The sequence below is a fragment of the Branchiostoma belcheri genome, unplaced genomic scaffold, assembly GCF_001625305.1.
Source record: "Branchiostoma belcheri isolate BF01 breed outbred unplaced genomic scaffold, Haploidv18h27 scaffold155, whole genome shotgun sequence".
In the NCBI taxonomy this organism is placed as follows: Eukaryota; Metazoa; Chordata; class Leptocardii; order Amphioxiformes; family Branchiostomatidae; genus Branchiostoma; species Branchiostoma belcheri.
Genome location: NW_017802991.1, coordinates 49705 through 71728, shown reverse-complemented (window position 1 = coordinate 71728; position 22024 = coordinate 49705). Strand labels below are relative to the sequence as shown.

The 22024-nt window shown below is 45.4% G+C and overlaps 1 protein-coding gene across 1 annotated transcript in view; it reads left to right on the top strand.

The window, feature by feature from the left end:
- LOC109465625 (fibrillin-3-like) overlaps positions 1–22024 on the top strand; it is a 71214-nt gene that overhangs the window by 14764 nt on the left and 34426 nt on the right. The window contains exons 16-40 of the mRNA XM_019762996.1: positions 439–597; positions 1557–1715; positions 1955–2113; positions 2965–3123; positions 3584–3742; positions 3993–4151; positions 4638–4796; positions 5055–5213; positions 5474–5632; positions 5843–6001; positions 6270–6428; positions 6621–6779; positions 10006–10164; positions 11071–11229; positions 11624–11782; positions 12405–12563; positions 12957–13115; positions 13448–13612; positions 14150–14308; positions 15866–16030; positions 16594–16752; positions 18354–18518; positions 19539–19703; positions 20173–20337; positions 20744–20902. Coding sequence (XP_019618555.1) covers positions 439–597; positions 1557–1715; positions 1955–2113; positions 2965–3123; positions 3584–3742; positions 3993–4151; positions 4638–4796; positions 5055–5213; positions 5474–5632; positions 5843–6001; positions 6270–6428; positions 6621–6779; positions 10006–10164; positions 11071–11229; positions 11624–11782; positions 12405–12563; positions 12957–13115; positions 13448–13612; positions 14150–14308; positions 15866–16030; positions 16594–16752; positions 18354–18518; positions 19539–19703; positions 20173–20337; positions 20744–20902 — 4005 coding nt within the window. The remainder of the gene's footprint in view (positions 1–438; positions 598–1556; positions 1716–1954; positions 2114–2964; positions 3124–3583; positions 3743–3992; positions 4152–4637; positions 4797–5054; positions 5214–5473; positions 5633–5842; positions 6002–6269; positions 6429–6620; positions 6780–10005; positions 10165–11070; positions 11230–11623; positions 11783–12404; positions 12564–12956; positions 13116–13447; positions 13613–14149; positions 14309–15865; positions 16031–16593; positions 16753–18353; positions 18519–19538; positions 19704–20172; positions 20338–20743; positions 20903–22024) is intronic.

Here is a 22024-nt window from a genome sequence, read left to right as displayed (position 1 = left end):
CTCAGATCACTCACTCACTCACTCACTCACTCACTCACTCACTCACTCACTCACTCACTCACTCACTCACTCACTCACTCACTCACTCACTCACTCACTCACTCACTCACTCACTGGGTCAAGTTTCCCTCGGTTCCAATGACTGCTCTCCATCTCTTCCTATCCTTCATTTCTACCGTCAGGTTTTTCTTGTCGAGCTGGGTGTAGTCCATTAATTGGATTATTTTCTTGCTGGACGACCTCGACTTCTTTTTCCTTGACTGGGTTCCCATGGTAATAACTGGTTATGATTTTTCAAGATCACTTTCCTTTAATTCCCTTCATATCAAGAAGGTAAAGTGGCACTGTCATGTATTGTTGTTGTCCATTTTGAACTGTTGAGAGGTATGCTGTATTGATAGACACATAACAAGGCACATGTATCACTCTTAACCACAGGACTGCCAGCACAACACATACGGCCCTCAGTGTGACTACTGTATGCCTGGGTTTGAGGGCGATGCCAGGGGCGGCACTCCTGATGACTGCCGACAAGCGGCGCCCCCTTGTGAGTGCTACGGGCACTCCAGCCAGTGTGACTCCAGTGGTAACTGTGTGGTGAGCATGACTTTTATTTTATATCAACCTCTGCAGATTTGTAGTTGTAGCACTCCACCACGTTAACCAAGTGGTAAACAATGCACAGACTGTAGCCTGCCGTCTGTGTCCAGTCTATGGTGGTTGGGGCTTGGGGCTGCAGGAGCTCTTCCCCACCCGACCCAGCTTGGTTGCCTGGTAGGTTTGAATAACGGTAGTTAAATTATTGTGGAGCAAATCAACTCCCAGCATGCAAAATCACAGGCATAACACTCCTACCGGGCGGTCTGTTGAGCTAGACGGGGGGGGGGGAACTATCAGAGCCCCAAACACAACCTGCCCCAACCACAACATCAGGCTACACAGACAGATGTGATAACAAAGTAAAAGACATATGCAGTGGCAACATGTGCATTGCATAACTGTTTGGAAATGTCTCCAAAGTTCATTTGTTCTTACAATTATGAGTTGTGATATTGGGTTATTAATGCCTGCTTGTCATACAACAGCCTTGATTGGAGTATCTACAAGGGTCCTACCATATCCAAATGCATGCAGAGTATTTTTTAAGTGTTCTGGTCAAGGCCAGATATCTAGTTGGTAATAGAAGTGTTCACTGGAGCGAATAGCACCCCCTTGTGAGTGCCATTGGCACTACAGCTATGTCGAGCATCTTCGGGTTGAGTTATTCTTGACACAAACTGCATAGCATGCATCTTACTAGGTCTTAATCACACAGGTGAAGTGTGTTATATCCGATATCTATTAATCTAAAAGCAGTATTAAGCATTCCAACAACTACACTGAAGAATTATTTTATTTTATCAATTCATCAGAACTCACCAGCCCATGCTTCCTGTGGCCCAGGAGTTTTGTATTGTTTGTAATTTCAATAAATCAAATCAGAACATCACTAGGACATTTTGGCTTTAAGACATGGCCCCAATCTGGGAATATAATCATTCTTTATCTAACTGCAGGACTGCCAGCACAACACATACGGTCCCCAGTGTGAGTACTGTATGCCTGGGTTTGAAGGCGATGCGCGTAGAGGCTCAGCAGATGACTGCCAGCAAGCAGCACCCCCTTGTGAGTGCTACGGGCACTCCAGCCAGTGTGACTCCAGTGGTAACTGTGTGGTGAGCATTGTTGTTACATACCTCTCGGGAGCCTCTGCCCTGTGAAGTCTTCAGACACTTTTCATGTTTTGTTCCATAGCCTAATAATGTATCAAGTGTCTGTGTACTAACTTATGCACCTGTGAAAGCAACCACTTTGTTAGAATGTTCAACTCAGGCATCACTTGTTTGTCTGGTGGTAACATGGAGACTTTGTCCATTGATTGCTTGTTTATGAACGATTATGTGTGTAATCCTAGGACTGCCAGCACAACACATACGGTCCCCAGTGTGAGTACTGTATGCCAGGGTTCGAAGGCGATGCGCGTATAGGCACAGCTAGCGACTGTCAGCAAGCAGCTCCCCCTTGTGAGTGCTACGGGCACTCCAGCCAGTGTGACTCCTTTGGTGACTGTGTGGTGAGCACTCACATATTTTCATACATTTGTACAGAAGCATGCACTGTGTCCTTACTAAGTGTCTGATTGTCTCCTGTGGTAATCTTATAACTTAGTCCATCTGTACATGTGTGTCTTTTGTTGACAAAAGCAATCATTTGCAATAACAGGACTGCCAGCACAACACATACGGTCCCCAGTGTGAGTACTGTATGCCTGGGTTTGACGGCGATGCTCGTAGAGGTACAGCTGATGACTGCCAGCAAGCGGCGCCTCCTTGTGAGTGCTATGGGCACTCCAGCCAGTGTGACTCCAGTGGTAACTGCGTGGTGAGCGCTCTTGCTTTTAGATATCGTTCCGGCCTGTATCTGGTCTTCTGGTACATTTCTGTTTTGTCCTGTATTCTGTTGTGTTAATTCAGTGTGTACTAATTAATGCATGTGTAGCAGTATGTCTACTGTTTGGTCCATCTCTGTATTTCAAAGGCCTAATAGATGTATTTAATCACAGGACTGCCAGCACAACACCTATGGCTCACAGTGTGAGTACTGTATGCCTGGGTTTGAAGGCGATGCGCGTATAGGAACGGCTGATGATTGTCAGCAAGCAGCGCCACCTTGTGAGTGCTACGGGCACTCCAGCCAGTGTGACTCTTATGGTGACTGTCTGGTGAGCATTGTTGTTACATTCATGTTGTTACATTTGTTTTTACGTAACTTTGTTTCTAGTAGTGCATTTGTACTGCATTTTGTCTTCTTACACATTTATAACCACAACCAGTTGCTTCTGTACTGCTGTAACAAAGTACTGTGTACTAATGCACCTGTAGCAAGCACTTATAATGTTTAACACACAAATGCTCTCAACTGTAGGACTGCCAACACAACACATACGGTCCCCAGTGTGAGTACTGTATGCCTGGGTTTGAAGGCGATGCGCGTAGAGGCACAGCTAGCGACTGCCAGCAAGCGGCGCCCCCTTGTGAGTGCTACGGGCACTCCAGCCAGTGTGACTCATTTGGTGACTGTGTGGTAAGCATTCATGCTGTTATGTTTTCCCTCGCAGAAGGAAAACATTGTCTCTGTTTTGTCTTCCTCTTCTTCTCCTGTTCCAAACAAATAAAGTCAATGACCTGGACCAGATGGCTATCACTATGGTAACTGGAGGGGTATCAAACACCCTGCGGTGTTGGATTACATTATGAGGCAAGTGGCAGGACTGAGGTGCAAGGGCTGGTCTCCAAATTTGTGTGTTTGAGTAACAGTGAGCACAGCTGCAGTAGTTTGTTAGGCTAGACCAAGTGAAGGTAAACATTATGCATTTTGCTCTGCAACTGTTTTCTATGTATATGTGTTTCTGCAGTGTGTTTTGCCTAAAACCATACTGCTTTGCTTTATGTTGTGCTGCTGTATGTAATAACATAGCTGTGTACTATAATGAACCTGTAGTAGTAAGCACCATGTTTAACACACAAAATGCTTTTAATTGTAGGACTGCCAGCACAACACATACGGTCCCCAGTGTGAGTACTGTATGCCTGGGTTTGAAGGCGATGCGCGTAGAGGCTCTGCAGATGACTGCCAGCAAGCGGCGCCCCCTTGTGAGTGCTACGGGCACTCCAGTCAGTGTGACTCCAGTGGTAACTGTGTGGTGAGCATTGTTTTCATGTACTGTCTTGTTCTGTAGTCTGTATTGCATCACTCTGTACATTGTAGCCAGTGTAACACCTGTGGTAACTGTGTAGTGAGCATTCATGTTGTTTCTGTACTGCATTTTACCTTCTAACACCTTACTGCTTTGCTCTGTGTTGTACTGCAGCTGTAACTTGTTAATAACTGTGTACTGATGCACCTGCTGTAGTTGCTGGCTCTATGTTTGACGCAAACGCTTTTAACCATAGGACTGCCAGCACAACACCTATGGCTCACAGTGTGAGTACTGTATGCCTGGGTTTGAAGGCGATGCGCGTAGAGGCTCTGCAGATGACTGTCAGCAAGCGGCTCCACCTTGTGAGTGCTACGGGCACTCCAGTCAGTGTGACTCTTATGGTGACTGTCTGGTGAGCATTGTTGTTGTTACATTCATGTTGTTTGTTTCTGTAATGTTAGTGCGTTAAGTTTTTTCTACACCATACTCATCACCACCAGTCCGGTCCAGTCCATGAGCGCTGGTCAGCAGACAGCGCAGCAACGTTGTCAGGGCTCAGGTCACCTTTCCTTGTTTCCCAGCAGGTTCTGGAATTGGATGTAGATCAGGCAGCTTGTCCTCTGATGACCCAAACGCCTCAATATGCCGTGAAGTGGAACATAAGTGTGTAAGACCTGAGGGGCTCCTCTACGGGCATCCTGAGGGCATGTCCAATAAAGCGCAATTGCTGCAGTCTGATGAGAGGCTGTGTATTTGTGGCCATGTATCACAACCCACTGATGATTTGCCCCTGTACTGCAGTATCAACATAATATTATCTGCGTAGTACGCTATATATAATGCACCTGAAGTAGCAAGCACTATGTTTAACACACAAAATAATACCTTGTAATTGTAGGATTGCCAGCACAACACCTACGGTCCCCAGTGTGAGTACTGTATGCCTGGGTTTGAAGGCGATGCGCGTAGAGGCTCTGCAGATGATTGCCAGCAAGCGGCGCCCCCTTGTGAGTGCTATGGGCACTCCAGCCAGTGTGACTCCAGTGGTAACTGTGTGGTGAGCATTGTTTTCGCGTACCTGTCTTGTTCTATATACTAGCCTAATACTCTATTACGTCACTATGTAGCCAATGTGACTCCAGTGGTAATTGTGTGGTAAGCGCTCCTGTTGTTTCTGCACTTTGCCTTCTGACACCACCTTACTGCTTTGCTCTATGTTGTACTGCTGTAGCTTGTTATTAACATAATTGTGTACTAAATGCATCAGTAGTAGCTGGCACTGTTGCTTCATACTTAAAAATGCTTTTAACCGTAGGACTGCCAGCACAACACCTATGGCTCACAGTGTGAGTACTGTATGCCTGGGTTTGAAGGCGATGCGCGTAGAGGCTCTGCAGATGACTGCCAGCAAGCGGCGCCCCCTTGTGAGTGCTACGGGCACTCCAGTCAGTGTGACTCCAGTGGTAACTGTGTGGTGAGCATTGTTTTCACGTATCTGTCTTGTTCTATATACTAGCCTAATACTCTATTACGTCACTATGTAGCCAATGTGACTCCAGTAGTAACTGTGTAGTGAGCATTCATGTTGTTTCTGCACTGCATTTTACCTTCCGACACCTTACTGCTTTGCTCTATGTTGTACTGCTGAAGCTTGTTATTAACATAATTGTGTACTAAATGCATCAGTAGTAGCTGGCATTGTTGCTTCATACTTAAAAATGCTTTTAATCGTAGGACTGCCAGCACAACACCTATGGCTCACAGTGTGAGTACTGTATGCCTGGGTTTGAAGGCGATGCGCGTAGAGGCTCTGCAGATGATTGCCAGCAAGCGGCTCCCCCTTGTGAGTGCTACGGGCACTCCAGCCAGTGTGACTCCTATGGTGACTGTTTGGTGAGCGCTCTTCTGGCTTCCTGTATCGTAATTTGTGTTTAGGCACCTTACTGTTTTGTTGTGTGTTGCATAACCGTATATTGTATATTGCATAACCATCTTGTATGATGCATACTATGTTGAATGTTTCATAACTACATTTGAATCATTGTCTTGTGGTAGACTGCAGCTTTGTGTACTATTTGTTGACAAACAAATTCTTAACTCCAGGACTGCCAACACAACACATACGGTCCCCAGTGTGAGTACTGTATGCCTGGGTTTGAAGGCGATGCGCGTAGAGGCTCTGCAGATGATTGCCAGCAAGCGGCGCCCCCTTGTGAGTGCTACGGGCACTCCAGTCAGTGTGACTCCAGTGGTAATTGTGTGGTGAGCGCTCTTGTGGCTTCCTACATTTCTGCATTGTAATTTGTGTTTTGACACCTTGATCAGTGTTTTGTTGTATGACGTTGCATAACTATATGTTATATGTTGCATATGTACTATGTTGTATGTTACATAACTATGTTGTATGTTGCATAACTATATTGAATGTTGCATAGCTTGGTTTAAATCATTATCTTGTCTTGTGGTAGACGCTAGCTTTGTCCACATATAAACTGCTTTGTTGACAAATTTAACGCATTCTTAATCGTAGGACTGCCAACACAACACATACGGTCCCCAGTGTGAGTACTGTATGCCTGGGTTTGAAGGCGATGCGCGTAGAGGCTCTGCAGATGACTGCCAGCAAGCGGCGCCCCCTTGTGAGTGCTACGGGCACTCCAGCCAGTGTGACTCCAGTGGTAACTGTGTGGTGAGCATTTATGAACAATGTGTTTGAACCATTATGTGTCATGCATGTACAAAATGTTAGTATTGTTGTTTGTTGTGTCTCATTGTGTTGCAGTTCCGAGAGCAAGACAATGTGTGTCTTTGTCTTTTGCCTAGGCTTTTAATCAAGGGTTAGTTTGCTGGCAAAACTAAAGGCACATCCTTTCAAATGCAGGATTGCCAGCACAACACGTATGGTCCCCAGTGTGAGTACTGTATGCCAGGGTTTGACGGCGATGCACGTAGAGGAACGGCTAGCGATTGTCAGCAAGCCCAACCAGCCTGCAGCTGTCATGGCCACTCTAGCCAGTGTGATGCCAGTGGCAACTGTGTGGTGAGACCTTGATTCTCTTGCTCGTGGCAAGTGATTTTTGCAAAATCTTGATGAATCTTACTTTTCATTGATGAGGGATGAAAGTATTGTTCATGGACTGGACATGCAAAATATTTGCTGTTGCCAATGGTCCAAAGTGTTATAATCTATCCTGCTCATATGCAAAAAAATACTGCTAGGATAGCAAATGCTTGGCAGCCCCTAGTGGGCCGAACTGTGTCCCCAAGATCCCTCCTTCATCTCCACCAATCTCTCCAGTATCCTGACTCCTCTCATTGGTCAGTCTTCTCCCTGTGAGATCCTGAGGACCAGATTCTGCTCAGCAGCAGACTCCAGTTGTCTGAACTGTGTCCCCGGGCCATTGGTTCCTCTTCCATATCTCATGAATATCTCCAGTGTCTTTATTCCCCCTTCCGTTGGCCAGTGTTACCTCCACATACAGACTCTCCGCACATGCATGCCATGTCCAGGTATCATCCCTCTCTTATGTCCCTGAATCTCTCCAGTGTCCCATTTCCCTATCATTGTTTCTGTGACATCCAGATGATCAGATCCCAATGCACATGCATGTCACATCCAGGTACTTGTATCATGCCTAAATCAGGCCCAGGGCTTGCCTAAACATTGAATCCCTCTTCCATCTCTCATGAATCTCTCCAGTGTCCCACTTCCTCTCTCATTGCCCACTGTCGCCTCCACATCCAGATTCAGACACATGCCATTGTCCAGGTACTGTATCATGCCTGAACCAAGAGTGTTTCCCACATCCAGGACTTGCCTATACGTGGACAACCCTTCTTCCACATCCCTGAACCTCTCCCAATTTCTTTCTAATTGGTCAATCATGTCTCTGTGACATATAGATGATCAGATCCCATGTGCACGCATTTCAAGAGCCTTTCCCACCATGCCCTAAGGACCTGCCTTCATGTTGAAATCCCTCTTCCCTGGCTGGATCTGTCCCTTATTCCAAGGAACCCACCCCAGAGCATCCCCTACCCTCCTCCTGCCTACATCACTTTTCCCACAGACGTTCAACCTATCCTAGCCCCAAGATTTCCCTGCCTGATCATGACCCAGTCATCCAGTGTCCCTATTCCTCTTGCATTGGTCAATCATGTATCCACATCACATCACTGACCAGATCATGTCCAAGTATCATGCCTGAATCAAGAGCCATGCCCAGGACCTGCCCATGGTGGAAATCCCTCTTCCCTGCTAGATCTATCCTTAGTACCAAGGAACCCACCCCAGAGCATCCCCTACCCTCCTCCTGCCTATATCGCTTTTCCCCACAGACATTCAACCTATCCTAGCCCCAAGATTTCCCTGCCTGATCATGGCCAAGTGATCCCCTTTCACCCTGCTGTTAAGACGTCTAGCTGGTTACGCAAACCAATGAAAAGTAAAGAAAGAAATTGAAGATAAACTCACTGCTCAAAATGACCCCTACAGAACTGCCAGCACAACACGTACGGTCCGCAGTGCGAGTACTGCCTGCCTGGGTTCTCTGGTGATGCCAGGCGAGGGACGTCCAGCGACTGCGTTCAGCAGCAGACGCAGCCAGCCTGCGAGTGCCACGGACACGCCGATGAGTGCGACAGCAGTGGAAACTGCGTGGTGAGACCTAAAAACACCATGGTCCATCATGTCTCTCCTCATCATAAACATCCCCGAGCCATCTCCTCCCTGTTAAGGATACTAGTATCCCATTGTCATGAAAGTTCATCTGTGTTGGTACCGGTAGTAATCATAGTAAAATGTTGAACTTTATTACAACACAACAGGTACACAGAGATCAAATGTTCAATGACCACTGTCACCTTCATCAAAATAATTTATGACCAATCACTTCCGAACATAATCTTGCGTGAGTTACGGTACCGACACATGGCCTAGGATATTACATGTTTACATGTACCCTAATGAAGGTAATACATGTGACATCTGCAAAGCTGCTACAGTGGCAAAGCCATCCTCAGGATTATCATTCATGTTAGCCAAAGAAGTCAGAGAAAATCTGAGAAGTACTGTTACCAGTATGTGTGAACATGATGTTTATTGAGTGATAAGATAGTAAGCAAAGAAAACTTCAACTCAATCTTGTTGTCTTACCAGAACTGGTCTGACCTATTGTCACATTGGTATTCCAGTTATAGTCATCATAGGTATTGGCAATGTGTAAAGGTACATCCTTTCAAATGCAGGACTGCCAGCACAACACATACGGCCCCCAGTGTGAGTACTGTATGCCTGGGTTTGACGGAGATGCCACTGGTGGAACAGCCCAAGACTGCCAAGCTGCCCAGCCGTCTTGCGAGTGCCACGGTCACTCCAGCCAGTGTGACAGCAGTGGCAACTGTCTGGTGAGCCCGTCGATGATCCCAACATCGTCAGCAAACTCAGTCTGACCTGGATTAGAAGAAGATTTCCTGCGCATCATCCAGCTGCTGTTACTTTTTTTTCATTGCAGCTTTTTACCCCAACCCGCTGTTCACACTATGCATAGATGAAGATGTTGTTGGTACATGAAAAAGTACCAGGAAAGCACCATGCACTGCACTGCTTTAAGCATACCCTGAGCTGCCTTCCCTTTACCATCCCAGCCAGTAATGTGCACCACTTTCCTGCACCCAATGCACATGCTGTGTTTTGTTGCTTATTTGCTTCATCACATTATTTTGCACTTTGCACCATGTCCTGCCCTGCCTTGGCTTATGGCCTCTCTTTGTAGTTGAGTATTTCTATCTTCTTCCTTAAAAATATCACTTTGTGCTGGCCCTAACAGGCTGACCTGTCTTCCTCAAGAAGGTAAATGATTTTGCTAAAGCTCCACCAATGCCCCAACCAGCTTCATCTGAAACTTGCTGCTGAGCATCAGTGCAGAATGCTGTCACCTGCCACTAACACTTAAAAAATTAGGGTAGCAATTCATATTGCTGTTCAAGACAGTTTTACCTGGATATCCTCAAGCTTCTATTTGGAGCCATTGCTGATCAAGACAGTTATATTCTGATGTCAATCTGGCCTTTGGTCAAGTATTTGGAATCAACAAAGCAACCGCACGCGATAGATATCAGATTGCAAAGCCACAATGCACAAATATATAAAAAGTTGATAAAAAACAGCTGGATATTCTAATTTATTACCACGTTAAAGCTTATTTCCCAACACCCCTCCCCCCAGTGTAGTAAACCATGACATAAACCCCAGGCTTTATCTCCAGGACTGCCAGCACAACACCTATGGGCCTCGGTGTGAGTACTGCCTGCCGGGTTTTACCGGGGAGGCCCGCAGAGGAACCGCCGAGGACTGTCGCCGAGAACAGCCGTCGTGCGACTGCCACGGACACTCCAGCCAGTGCAACAGTGATGGAACCTGTGTGGTGAGGAAAACACAGATTCAGCTTTCAACATTGCCATGCCAGTCATCTCCATGCTGGATCTAACCCCAACTTTGAATGCACGGTTGTTCAAACCTTCATACCACATTCTCACTGACACAATACGGTGATGGGACCTGTGTGCACCATGGTGAGGAAAACACCTTTACACCTTGAAGTCATTCCCCTCCATGCTCGATTTAACCCCAACTTTGAATGCGCCCCCATTTCCCAAGAGTTCGAGTCTTGATGGCAGCCCACCATTTGTCACTATCCTGTGGATTTATGCTGTATTCACCCAGACTCCATCTACAACAGCTTCCTTCCTGACAGTACCTCAACTTTGGAACACCCCACTTCAAACTGAAGATAAATATAATTAATGGATGCCATCAGGACATCATGCCATCAGAAGACACCAGTTTAAAACTCATTCTTAGCAAGATATGAGTCAACTTCATCCACACCATCTCATCTTCAATGCAGCAGTGTGCATTTTTCATCATCCATCTCAACACTGCTCTGGAATCTTTTCATCTTACAAGAGCACAAAGCTAACCTGCTGAAGATACAATTGTCATTATATCACTTAATACAATCACGTTTGATCCCTATTATGGTGCCTGCACCGGGTGCAGTCATTGCAGCCATGTCATACATTTTGTACTAACCCCCATGAACCATCTCTCCATCCTCAGATGCAGACAGTAGTAGTAGTAGTAGTGTGTCCAGCCTTCAATTATACTTCAGGGGTCCCTGACACGGGTGGGCAGCAGTCGGCTTGTCTTCAAGTGGCTCTGTCCAGTGGGTCCACACTGGTAATGCTGCACTCTCTGACAACATTAGACACCAGGTCATTTAACAATGATAAGTCTGACAGGGCTAACAGAGTTATGTTTTTACTTACAGGACTGCCAGCACAACACATACGGTCCCCAGTGTGAGTACTGCCTGCCAGGGTTTGACGGCGATGCGCGTAGAGGCACTGCTGAAGACTGCCAGCGAGCCCAGCCCGCATGCAACTGTTATGGACACTCTGACCAGTGTGATTCCAGTGGCAACTGTGTGGTGAGACCTTTGTATTACTATGTTTTCCTTTGCAGTAGTTGTTTTTGCTCTGTTTCTTCTCTTATCCTTCTCCAAACAAATACTGGTAAGGTCAATGACCTGGACCAGTAATTGGTGCTGTAGCAGACAATCTGTGGTGTCTGATTACATTATGTAGCAAGTGGCAGGACAGTTGGAGGTGCTCGTCACCCCTTGTAATGTGTTTGAGTAAGAAAAATGTGTTTGAGTAAGAATAAACAGCAGTAGTTTGTTAGGCTAGACCATGTGAAGGTAAACATTATGCATTTGCTTTGCAAACGTTACATTTCAAGTTGGTTTCTAGTAGTGAGTAAAGAGAGCTTTGTTTAAAAGGAAATTTGCCTGGCAATTACAAGACACTTTTTTTCTAATGCAGGACTGCCAGCACAACACATATGGCCAACAGTGTGAGTACTGTATGCCTGGATTCGAGGGTGATGCGCGCAGAGGCTCTGTACTTGACTGTCAACGGGCCCAGCCCTCATGTAACTGTTATGGACACTCCAACCAATGTGACTCTAGTGGAAACTGTGTGGTAAGGTTGAAGTTGCTTGAATTCAACATTCATAGTCTGTTTGGTAATAGTCTTTCTGGAAAGCTTTGATTGCAGTGAAAAGTTCATGATGCTTTGTTCAAGCTCTAGACTAACAAAATTAGTTTCAATCAACTGGCAAAACAAGAATGAAGGTACATGTACAAATTATTTATTTTATCTTATCAGATTAGCTGTACAAAAGACAGCCAGGGTTACTCATGTAGTTACAAGACTATTTTAAAGGGCCAACCCTTAGGACAAGGACAACAAGCTACAAAATAGATAAGGACAGGACATTAAAATTAAAGTCGTCAACTCATTACATCTACAGGATTATCTGTACCTGTGATTACTTCAGCAAGATCTGCTGGTTCATGAATAATTTTTTCAACCTTAAGTCTCATCGTAAAACAATTAAAGCAAGTAACAGCAGGATTATCTACACATAAATACCTACCTATCTACTTAGTCCCATGACCGACACTGGTCGTCGGGGGGGACAAGGCAGACTTTGCAGCAGAGGTGTAGCCAGGTCTTCCTGTCTTGGGCTACATAAATACAGAAAGGCTTAAACTAAGGAGCACTGGTAAAAATACTATGTACTACTTGTCTACAATCCCAGGACTGCCAGCACAACACATATGGCTCCCAGTGTGAGTACTGTATGCCTGGGTTCTCTGGTGATGCTCGTGGAGGGACCCCCACCGACTGTCAGCAGGCCCAGCCAGCATGTAACTGTTATGGCCACTCTGAGCAGTGTGATACGTATGGCAACTGTGTGGTAAGTGGGCATAACTACTCCAGCAAACAACTTCATGAAAACTGTGTACAGATGTACAAAATGTAGATTTGTTCTTCGTATGTTATAAAAAGGAATGGTAGGTCTGTAGCGTTTTTCAGGCGGTAGGGGCAGTGGGTTGTTAATCCAGTATGTCTAGGGCACGGTATTAGGAGGCAGAGCCCCTCCCTCTCCTTCCACTGCCTCTTGTCTGAAGTCAGGTACGAATTTCACACCTGGATGAAGTGAGGAAAGTCGTGTGAGTTGCTTTTCACGGAACATATCATGTGAAGCATCAATTTCTTCCAACACGAAAGCTGCTGGCTAAAGTTGTATAATTGTACTGCACAAGTAAGTAGCACATATTAATTCATGCCTTGAAATGTTTGCATGTAGAACTGCCAGCACAACACGTACGGTCGGCAGTGTGAGCTGTGCCTGCCCGGGTTCTCTGGAGACGGACGGGGGGGCACTGAGAATGACTGTCGTCGGGACCAACCGGCCTGTAACTGCCACGGCCACTCCAACCAGTGTGATGCCAGCGGTAACTGTGCGGTGAGGAAAAAGATCTTATGATAAGAATCAAAAGAGCAGAATTTGGACTGAGATGTTTAACAAAAACTTAAGCAAGACCTGTTAGAACAATCGTGATAGCTTTTTGCAACCTGTTTTTTCATTAAAAAGTTGAAGGTAGAAGCATACATTTGTATGTATCATTCTCGGGCTAAACCTTCTTAATGGTTAAATTGCCTAATGTGCAGTGCACATAATTTCCCGGGGGTCCATTCAGTTTAGCTGATTGCTGATTGTTGCTTTCCATATATTTTAGTAGTTCAATCTTACACTGTATAGTTGTAAATCCTGGTTTATATCATATCTATCATTAGGACTGCCAACACAACACGTACGGTCCCCAGTGCGAGTACTGTATGCCAGGGTTTGCTGGAGATGCCCGTAGGGGAACAGCTAACGACTGTGTTCAGAACACACCCGAACCTGTCTGCAACTGCCACAACCACGCCAGCCAGTGTGACAGTGCAGGCAACTGTGTGGTAAGTCCTCATTTGTGTATTCAAAGCTTCATGAATTCACCATTGACAGTGACCCAACTTGCATACGGTCAGGCAAAAATTTGATGGTACAAAACCCCTTCCCCTGCAACCCCTACAGTACGAAAGAGTACATCAAATATTTTTCTGAGCGTGAATTGGCCTGCTTTGATGTACATTACGAAGTTACATCCTGATTATACATTATATTACCTCGATAGGCGTAGCATATTATCTTAACGTACCTCGGTGAAGGTAAGACATTCAGGTAATAATTATACACCAAAAACAGTTACTCAAGCAACTGTTTTTTGGTGGATCTGTCAAAGCAGGCAGGACATACAGGAAAATTTTATGTATGCAGTTTTCGTACGCTTAAATGGGTACGCAGTATTTGTACATCAGGTTTTTGCCAACAATGTGTGACTGACAGGTCTGGTCAATCTATTACGTACTATTGGCGGTAACGCCATATCTTCCTTGCGAGACACTGCGTGAACAGAGATTCTAATAATGCAGTAAAGTTGCTACCCCCTGCAGGGATGCCAGCACCACACGTACGGTGCCCGGTGTGAGTACTGTATGGCCGGCTATGTCGGCGACGCCACGGGCGGAACCCAGTACGACTGCCAGGAGGAGCAGCCGGCTTGCGAATGCCACGGACACTCCATCCAGTGTGAGCAGGATGGGACCTGCTTGGTGAGACGTCACCGGTTACAGAAAGCAACCCACCTCCCCCCACAACCCCCTGTTGTGCTCTACAACTCGCGATTTGTTGTCATCGTTGTCCAGAGTTGTTTTTCCTCTGTTTCCCCAAGTCTTGCCCAGCCTTTTTCACCACAAATTGATTGGAATAGACTCCTGCATTCTTCGAGTCTAGTGGTTACAGAAAGCAACCCCCCCTTCCCCACAACCCCCTGTTGTGGTCTACAACTTGCGATTTGTTGTCATCGTTGTCCAGTTGTTTATCCTCTGTATACCCAAGCACAGCCTTTAATTCCCAACACAAGTCGATTGGAATGGACTCCTGCTTACATATACCTTTAGTGAAGTGGTTACAGAAAGCAAACCCCCTTCCCTGCAACCCCATTGTGCTCTACAACTGGCAATTTGTTGTCCTTGTTGTCCAGGACTTTGTATTGTTCTTTCATTTCTCCAAGTCTTACCTACTAGTAGCCTTTTCCACTAGGAGTCAATTGGAATGGACTCCTGCACACTTAGAGTCTAGTGGTTACCGAAAGCAACCCCCCCCCCCTTCCCTGCAACCCCCAGCTGTGGTCTACAACTCACAATTTGTTGTCCTTGTTGTCCAGGACTTTGTATTGTACTCTCGTTTTGCCAAGACTTAGTCTTACCCAGGCTTTTCCACTACAAGTCTATTGGAATGGGTTATCAATGCTTCTTTTAGACCTCCAGGTCTGGGGATTAAATAAAATCCAGGCTACCCATCAGCTACATGTACATGTACCTGCACCCTGTCTGTGGCAATTCTTCTTTTAGATAATTGTTGTTGATTTGATAAATATCCTTTTTGTTTTCTCCCCCTTTTCCCCAAGCCTTGCTCCCCAGCCTTCGCTATGAATCAACTGAAATGGATTCCTGTGTACACTTTTAGATTAGTTTTATATTAGTGTCTAACAATTCTTCTTGTAGACCACCAGGTTTTGGGATTGAAACCAAGCCTTACCATTTTGTACCTGTAAGCTCCTGCACCCCGTCTTTGCTGCAGCCCCGGTTCCCCAAAGCAAGATACCCTGTTGCTTTTTGAGTTTGCTTTGCCCCTCTGTCGTCATGTGTTTACTGTTCTCCTACAAAGGAGAGTGTACCGTGTTGTCTACTCGGAAAGTTGGATGTTACAGCAGCTTCTAATGTGGTTAATAATCTTTGCTTAGTACATGTACAATGTACAAGTAGACCATCCTCATTTTTTTACCTTGTAGGAACAACTGGTGTAAAATTCGTTTGTACACTTGTCTACATTTTGTCTTTGTAACTGTAACTCATTGCTGGAAAAATCCTGGAAGTCAGCAACCTATGGATGCAAAGTGTCTTGGGAGTAAGAAGTATAATTTGATCAAGGGTCAAGAACCTTAACAGACTTTTATATAAGCATAGCCTGGCTCAACAGAATTAGCAGCTATCAGTTCAGCTGGATTATACTGGGATCTTCCCTTACCCCTCCTTTTTCTTACCCTGCATTCCCCTCCCCCCTTCTCCAATCGTAAGCACCTTTACCAGCTGTCTATCTTTCATTAGGACTGCCAACACAACACGTACGGCCCCCAGTGCGAGTACTGTATGCCTGGGTTTGCTGGAGACGCCCGTAGGGGAACAGCTAACGACTGTGTTCAGAACACACCCGAACCCGTCTGCAACTGCCACAACCACGCCAGCCGGTGTGACAGTGCTGGCAACTGTGTGGTGAGCACTGCTAGCTTTCCGGGTGTGAAACAAATGTGTTCAAACCCAAAGGCACTTAGCCTGGGTACCATCCTACTTGTATGCCGGGGCTCCCACACTCGCTTCCCTAAAGAAATACTTCTTAGGGAAGCGAGTGTGGGAGCCCCGGCATACAAGTAGGATGGTACCCAGGCTAAAAGGCACTGGCCCTTTGATTTGAAAGAAATTGGTTTTGGCCATGTACTTGATATGTCATCTTTCTCTTTCTTTATGTCCGCTGAAAGACGTTGCCAATGGTACAGACCTTGGCAAATTCCATCAGCATGTTTACACAAAATGTATAATTTTTTGTTACTTGGCAGACATTACAGAACACCTGTATCTGTATAGCAGGTATAACTGCCCTTCACAGTAAAACACCAGCTTCTGTATCAGTATCAGTGTCTGTATCTGTTTAGCTGTATTGCTATTGGTATAGCTATATAGCTACCAGGTAACACACTACCTAACTCTTCCTAAATGTCTAGGAAGAAACAAACAGATGAGAGAGAGATTAGGGGTTCAGCAGTGCTTTAATTTTGCAGGATTGTCAACACAACACGTACGGTGCGCGCTGCGAGTACTGCCAGGCCGGCTATGTCGGAGATGCTCGCAGGGGCACGGCCAGTGACTGCCAGCTGCCCCAGCCTAGATGCAACTGCTACGGACACTCCAATCAGTGCGATGGCAATGGAAGATGTGCGGTGAGACAGATACCTCACAGTGCTCACCCTTCTCATCATCGTTCCTCAACAAAAATGCTTTTCTTGATCCCTTCCCCATACCCTGATCTCTTCGTCTCATTCAGATTAACTCCATGTCCAGACCCCTCATCCCCTCCCCTCCCTTTCTGGAGTGCCTGCCTCTTTTTCCAGGTGTTGTTTCATTCTAGATCCTTTTCCAAGGTTTACATCTCCTTCCCCTACCCTAGCTTTTGCCCAGATCTTGTCTCCCTAAATGGATCCCATTCCCAGATCATGTCAAGACAGTGTTCCCATATCCAGATTCCATCCCCATGTCCTGTGTGTAGTTTCCTCCAGTCCTTCCGATGCCCAGAAACATTCCCTGGCCTGTTCCCAGATTCAATGTTTCAATCTTGCCCCCATCACTGGGTCCATCCCCACGTCCTATGTGTAGTCCCTTTTCCATGGTTAGATCTTTTTCCTACTCTCCTGATGCCTGGAAACATTCTCTAGCCTGTGCCCAGATCTTGTCCCCATCACTGGGTCCCTCTTCCATGTTAAATGATCTTGTCTCCATGTCAAGATAGTGTGACCACGTAATCCAGATTACATTCCCTTGTCCTACACATAGGTGTAATCCCTTTTCCATGGTGAGATGTTTTTCCTGTACTTGACTTCCAATGCCCGGAAACATTCCCTACCCTACATGTACAAATGTATGCCCAGATCTTGTCTCCCTCACCGGATCCCTTTCCCATGCTTAGATCTTGTCACGATGTCAAGAAGAAACATGTAGTATCCACATACATGTACTCAGTATCCAGATTCCATTCCCATATCCTACATGACTGTGTAATGCCTTTTCCATGGTGAAGTCTTCCCCCTACACTCAAGGTCCAGTTCCCATGTGTTGAACTCCTACCCTCTTTCATGCCCGGTGACCCTGTACAATCCCTCCCAAACAGACAATCCTCTGTGGTCCAGTTCTTCATCTCTTGAAAGAACTGCTGCCTGGTGATGGAGTTTTACAGTAACTGCTGTTACATTTGTACCAATCAGTACAAGAAGATTTAGCATGAAAGTTCATCTGTGTTGGTACAAGTCATTATGAAATAAAGACTAAGCTTTAACTTCCAACGGATTACGGAATTGGGACTTGCCCAAATTTTTGGTCACGTGTCTCTGACGTCACGTTCCAAGAGTATCCGTGAACAAGGTTGATGGGGTCAACCAAAAATTTGGGTAAGTCCCAATTCTGTAATCTAAGTGTTGGAAGTCAAAGCTTAGTCTTTATTTCATAAGTACAAGAAGATGATTGCTTATGTGTAATATCACAAGATCAAGTCTAAGAGATACTAGTACATTGATGAAGGTTAGACATCCAGGCTAACAGTACTCATAGGAAATGCAAACTCTACTACTGGATAAATTACAGTCTGAAATTGTCGTGAAATTTATCCAGTAGTTTGAGTTTCGTATGAGTTAAAGTCAAAGAGATAAATGCCTAAAAGTAAAAAAAAAATATTGTATGAAAATCTTGATAAAGTTCTAAGTGATGTAGAGAAAAATCATTGACAGAAAAGGCTATTTTGTACAAATCTGTGCTTGAATGACCCCTACAGAACTGCCAGCACAACACGTACGGTCCGCAGTGCGAGTACTGCCTGCCTGGGTTCTCTGGTGACGCCAGGCGAGGGACGTCCAGCGACTGCGTTCAGCAGCAGACGCAGCCGGCCTGCGAGTGCCACGGACACGCCGACGAGTGCGACAGCAGTGGAAACTGCCTGGTGAGACCTTAAAGCATCATGTTTGTAAACTGCTTGGTCAGACCTAAGCATCCTGTGTGTCTCCTGTCACTGTCACTCTTCCCAAGTCATTGGATAGGTTTTGAAAACTGTCAGATGTTTCATGTAACATCCACTACTTTTTGTCAGTGACTAAAATAAATGGAATCTGTAGTTGAACAGATATTTGTCCAGCACTATGAATTCACTTTCTTTCTTTATTGCACTATTTCAAATGTACATCAGCAGGGGGAGAATAACTACTACCCCCTGAATTGAGTACCATTTGTCACATGGACAACATGGACATCTAAATAGGGTATATACAAAGGCATATACAAAGTAATTAAAATATACACAATGATATGTAAATCGTCTGATATGTAGATCATCAGTTCATCATTTTTGGATAAATACCTGTCCAACTACAGATTCCGTTAGCCACTGATGAAAAGTAGTGGATGCTACTAGAAACATCTAACAGTTTTCAAAATCTATCCATCTGCTTGAATAACAATTTCCTCATGTATCTCATTAGGCCACACCAGGTAAATTTTATGGATGACGTCCTTTGGAGACCCTAAATCTTATGCGAGAGGGCGAAAAAAAAACAAGAAGGGCCCTAAAAAACAAGATGCCCAGATTAGAAATATACTAAGAGACGACAAATGTTAGGACACAAATTGAATGGGGTGACACAGTGTAACAAGCATCATCAAAACAGCAATAAATCAGGTGGAACAGTGGACAGTGAAAAATTTTCTGTTATTGACAGGATGGTCCTGTCAATAGTGCAAATTTTCTATTATTGACAGGATGGTCCTGTCAATAGACACTTTCTTCGCGTTACGGGTTTTACATCAATCTGACAATTTGTGGCACTGTCGTGACTCTTTGTTACGGGAAGCGAAATTTCTTTTTTTTTTTTTTTCTAGGAAGAGAAAACGCGCGGACGTCATCCATAAAATTTACTTGGTGTGGCCTTACCTTGATGTCTAACCGTCCTTTTTTTTCTTCCCACAGAACTGCGAACACAACACATATGGTCGCCAGTGCGAGTTCTGTTTGCCCGGATATTCCGGCGACGCAAAAGCCGGGACTGACACAGACTGTGTGCGCAACGTTCCCGAACCCATCTGCAACTGCCACGGCCACTCCAACCAGTGTGACGATGATGGCAACTGTATGGTGAGGCCAAGTCGTGGTTTGCTTTAAAGACCTACACACATCCTTCCTCATGATGGCTTTGTCTTTTCACAGTATTGTGTACCGTTATGTAGTATGAAGCTGAATTATTTCGTGTTTCATGCTATTCAGCTTTAGCAAAAAATAGCATTTTTTTTCAAAATTAATGACCAAGGAGCCAAAGGGACATATTAAATGATAATAACGATAGATGGAGAATGTATACAATAGTGAAGATATAAAGTTCTATGCTTAGATTTCTACATTTGTTTACTATTCACCTTTAAACTCTAGTATTACTACTGCTTTTAGCCTAGCCTGTGCTCTTGGTCGGAGGTTAATGAAAAATAGGGGGCGGCAACTTCGGGGCGGCTGGCCGCCAGGAGCGCGATTTGTCAGGCTACTTTTAGCCTATGTGGACAAGAAAATGCAACAAAGATCATTGACTAAAGAATACCTCTGATCCCCACAGAACTGCCAACACAACACGTACGGCCCCCAGTGTGAGTCCTGTCTGTCCGGCTACACCGGTGACGCCCGCGTGGGGACACCCGGGGACTGTGTACCAGAACAGACCGCCCCGGTGTGCAACTGTCACGGACACTCAGAACAGTGTGACAGCAGTGGCAACTGTGTGGTAAGGGATTACTGTATCCAGAACCATGTGTTAGGGTTAGGGTTAGGATCAGGCACAGTTCTGGATAATCTTTGCATATCCAAGGATGTAGATTTGCCCCGTGCACAGTTCTGGATATGTGTCAGCTATTCTAAACCGTTCTTGAGTATGGTTCTGGACAATGCACAGTCCTGGATACAACTGTGGGCTTGACCAGACAATTTAGATAACTTGGCTTTTTTTTTAGCTGTTGTTAGTCCTTTTTATCAGAATTTTTTTTCGTGCTGATATCTTTTTTTACACGTCTGCCAGCAGATCTTCAGGTGGCATGTTTTATACTGCCTGGCCAATTTGATACTGTCTTACTGTATCGTAGCCACCAAAAGATCTGCTTGGAGATTATCTTGTATGCTGTATCCTTCCCTAGGACTGCCAACACAACACCTATGGGCCTCAGTGTGAGTACTGCATGCCTGGGTTTACTGGTGACGGCAGAGGCAGTACCCCTCAGGACTGCCAGAGGGCGGCACCAACCTGCAGCTGCAATGGACACTCTGACCAGTGTGACGCCAGTGGAAACTGCCAGGTCAGTACTTTATTTATTTATTTATTTATGACGATTTACCACGTTTGTGGAAGGATTGACATAACAGGTGACTATCACCTCTTCAAAGATGTCAACCCCGAGACCAGACTGTAAGGTTTGAACCACTCACACCGGGAAGGTCCCCTACTCTTTTCGATAAGTGCGGTGGGTTCTTTAATGTGTGTGGGGTGTGGCTGTCCCAAACACGGGACCCCATTTAACGTCCTATCCGAGGGACGTCCCTCATTTACACCTGAGTGAAGTGAGGAAAGTCGTGTAAAGTGCCTTTTCCCAAGGGCACAAGATCAGTGACATGGGCAGGGTTCGAACCCGCAACCTCTCAGGTGTGAGTCGAACGCGCCACCGACTGCGCCACACGACCCCACGAGTACGTGGTCACCTCAGGGCTGCAGTAGTCACAGTAACAGGTAACGTGCCTGCTGTGTTTGGCTCTTGATTCAGTCAAAGGAACCAACTCCCAGACTCTATTGTGGGCAACATCAACAACAACGGACTGCAGTCCTTCAAAGTCAGAGTCCATCGACACCTCCTTCATAGCAATTGAGAACTTGGCAGCTGTGAGCCACTGATTGCCCACTGATTGAGCCATTGTACAATCAGTGGGTATTGCTCACTACAGCACATTAGGCCACACCAAGTAAATTTTATGGATGACGTCCTTTGGAGACCCTAAATCTAATGCGAGAGGGCGAAAAAAAACAAGAAGGGCCCTAAAAACAAGATGCCTAGATAAGAAATATACTAAGAGACGACAAATGTTAGGACACAAATTGAATGAGGTGACACAGTGTAACAAGCAAGAAGTATTTTATTCATCATCAAAACAGCAATAAATCAGGTGGAGATAGATGGAGCGGTCAGCAAGTTTCTTCAAATGTGGCAGCATGTACCAAACTGAATTCCTAATGGAAGTCATGATTTCCTTGCTTGATGCTTTGGTCCGTACAAACCTATTTGCGGCACTGTCGTGACTCTTTGGTCATAGTTACAGGAAGCGGAATTTCTTGTTTTTTTTTCTAGGAACAGGCCAAAATCAATGCGCGCGCGGACGTCATCCATAAAATCTACTTGGTGTGGCCTTATTAAAAAAAGGAGGGATAA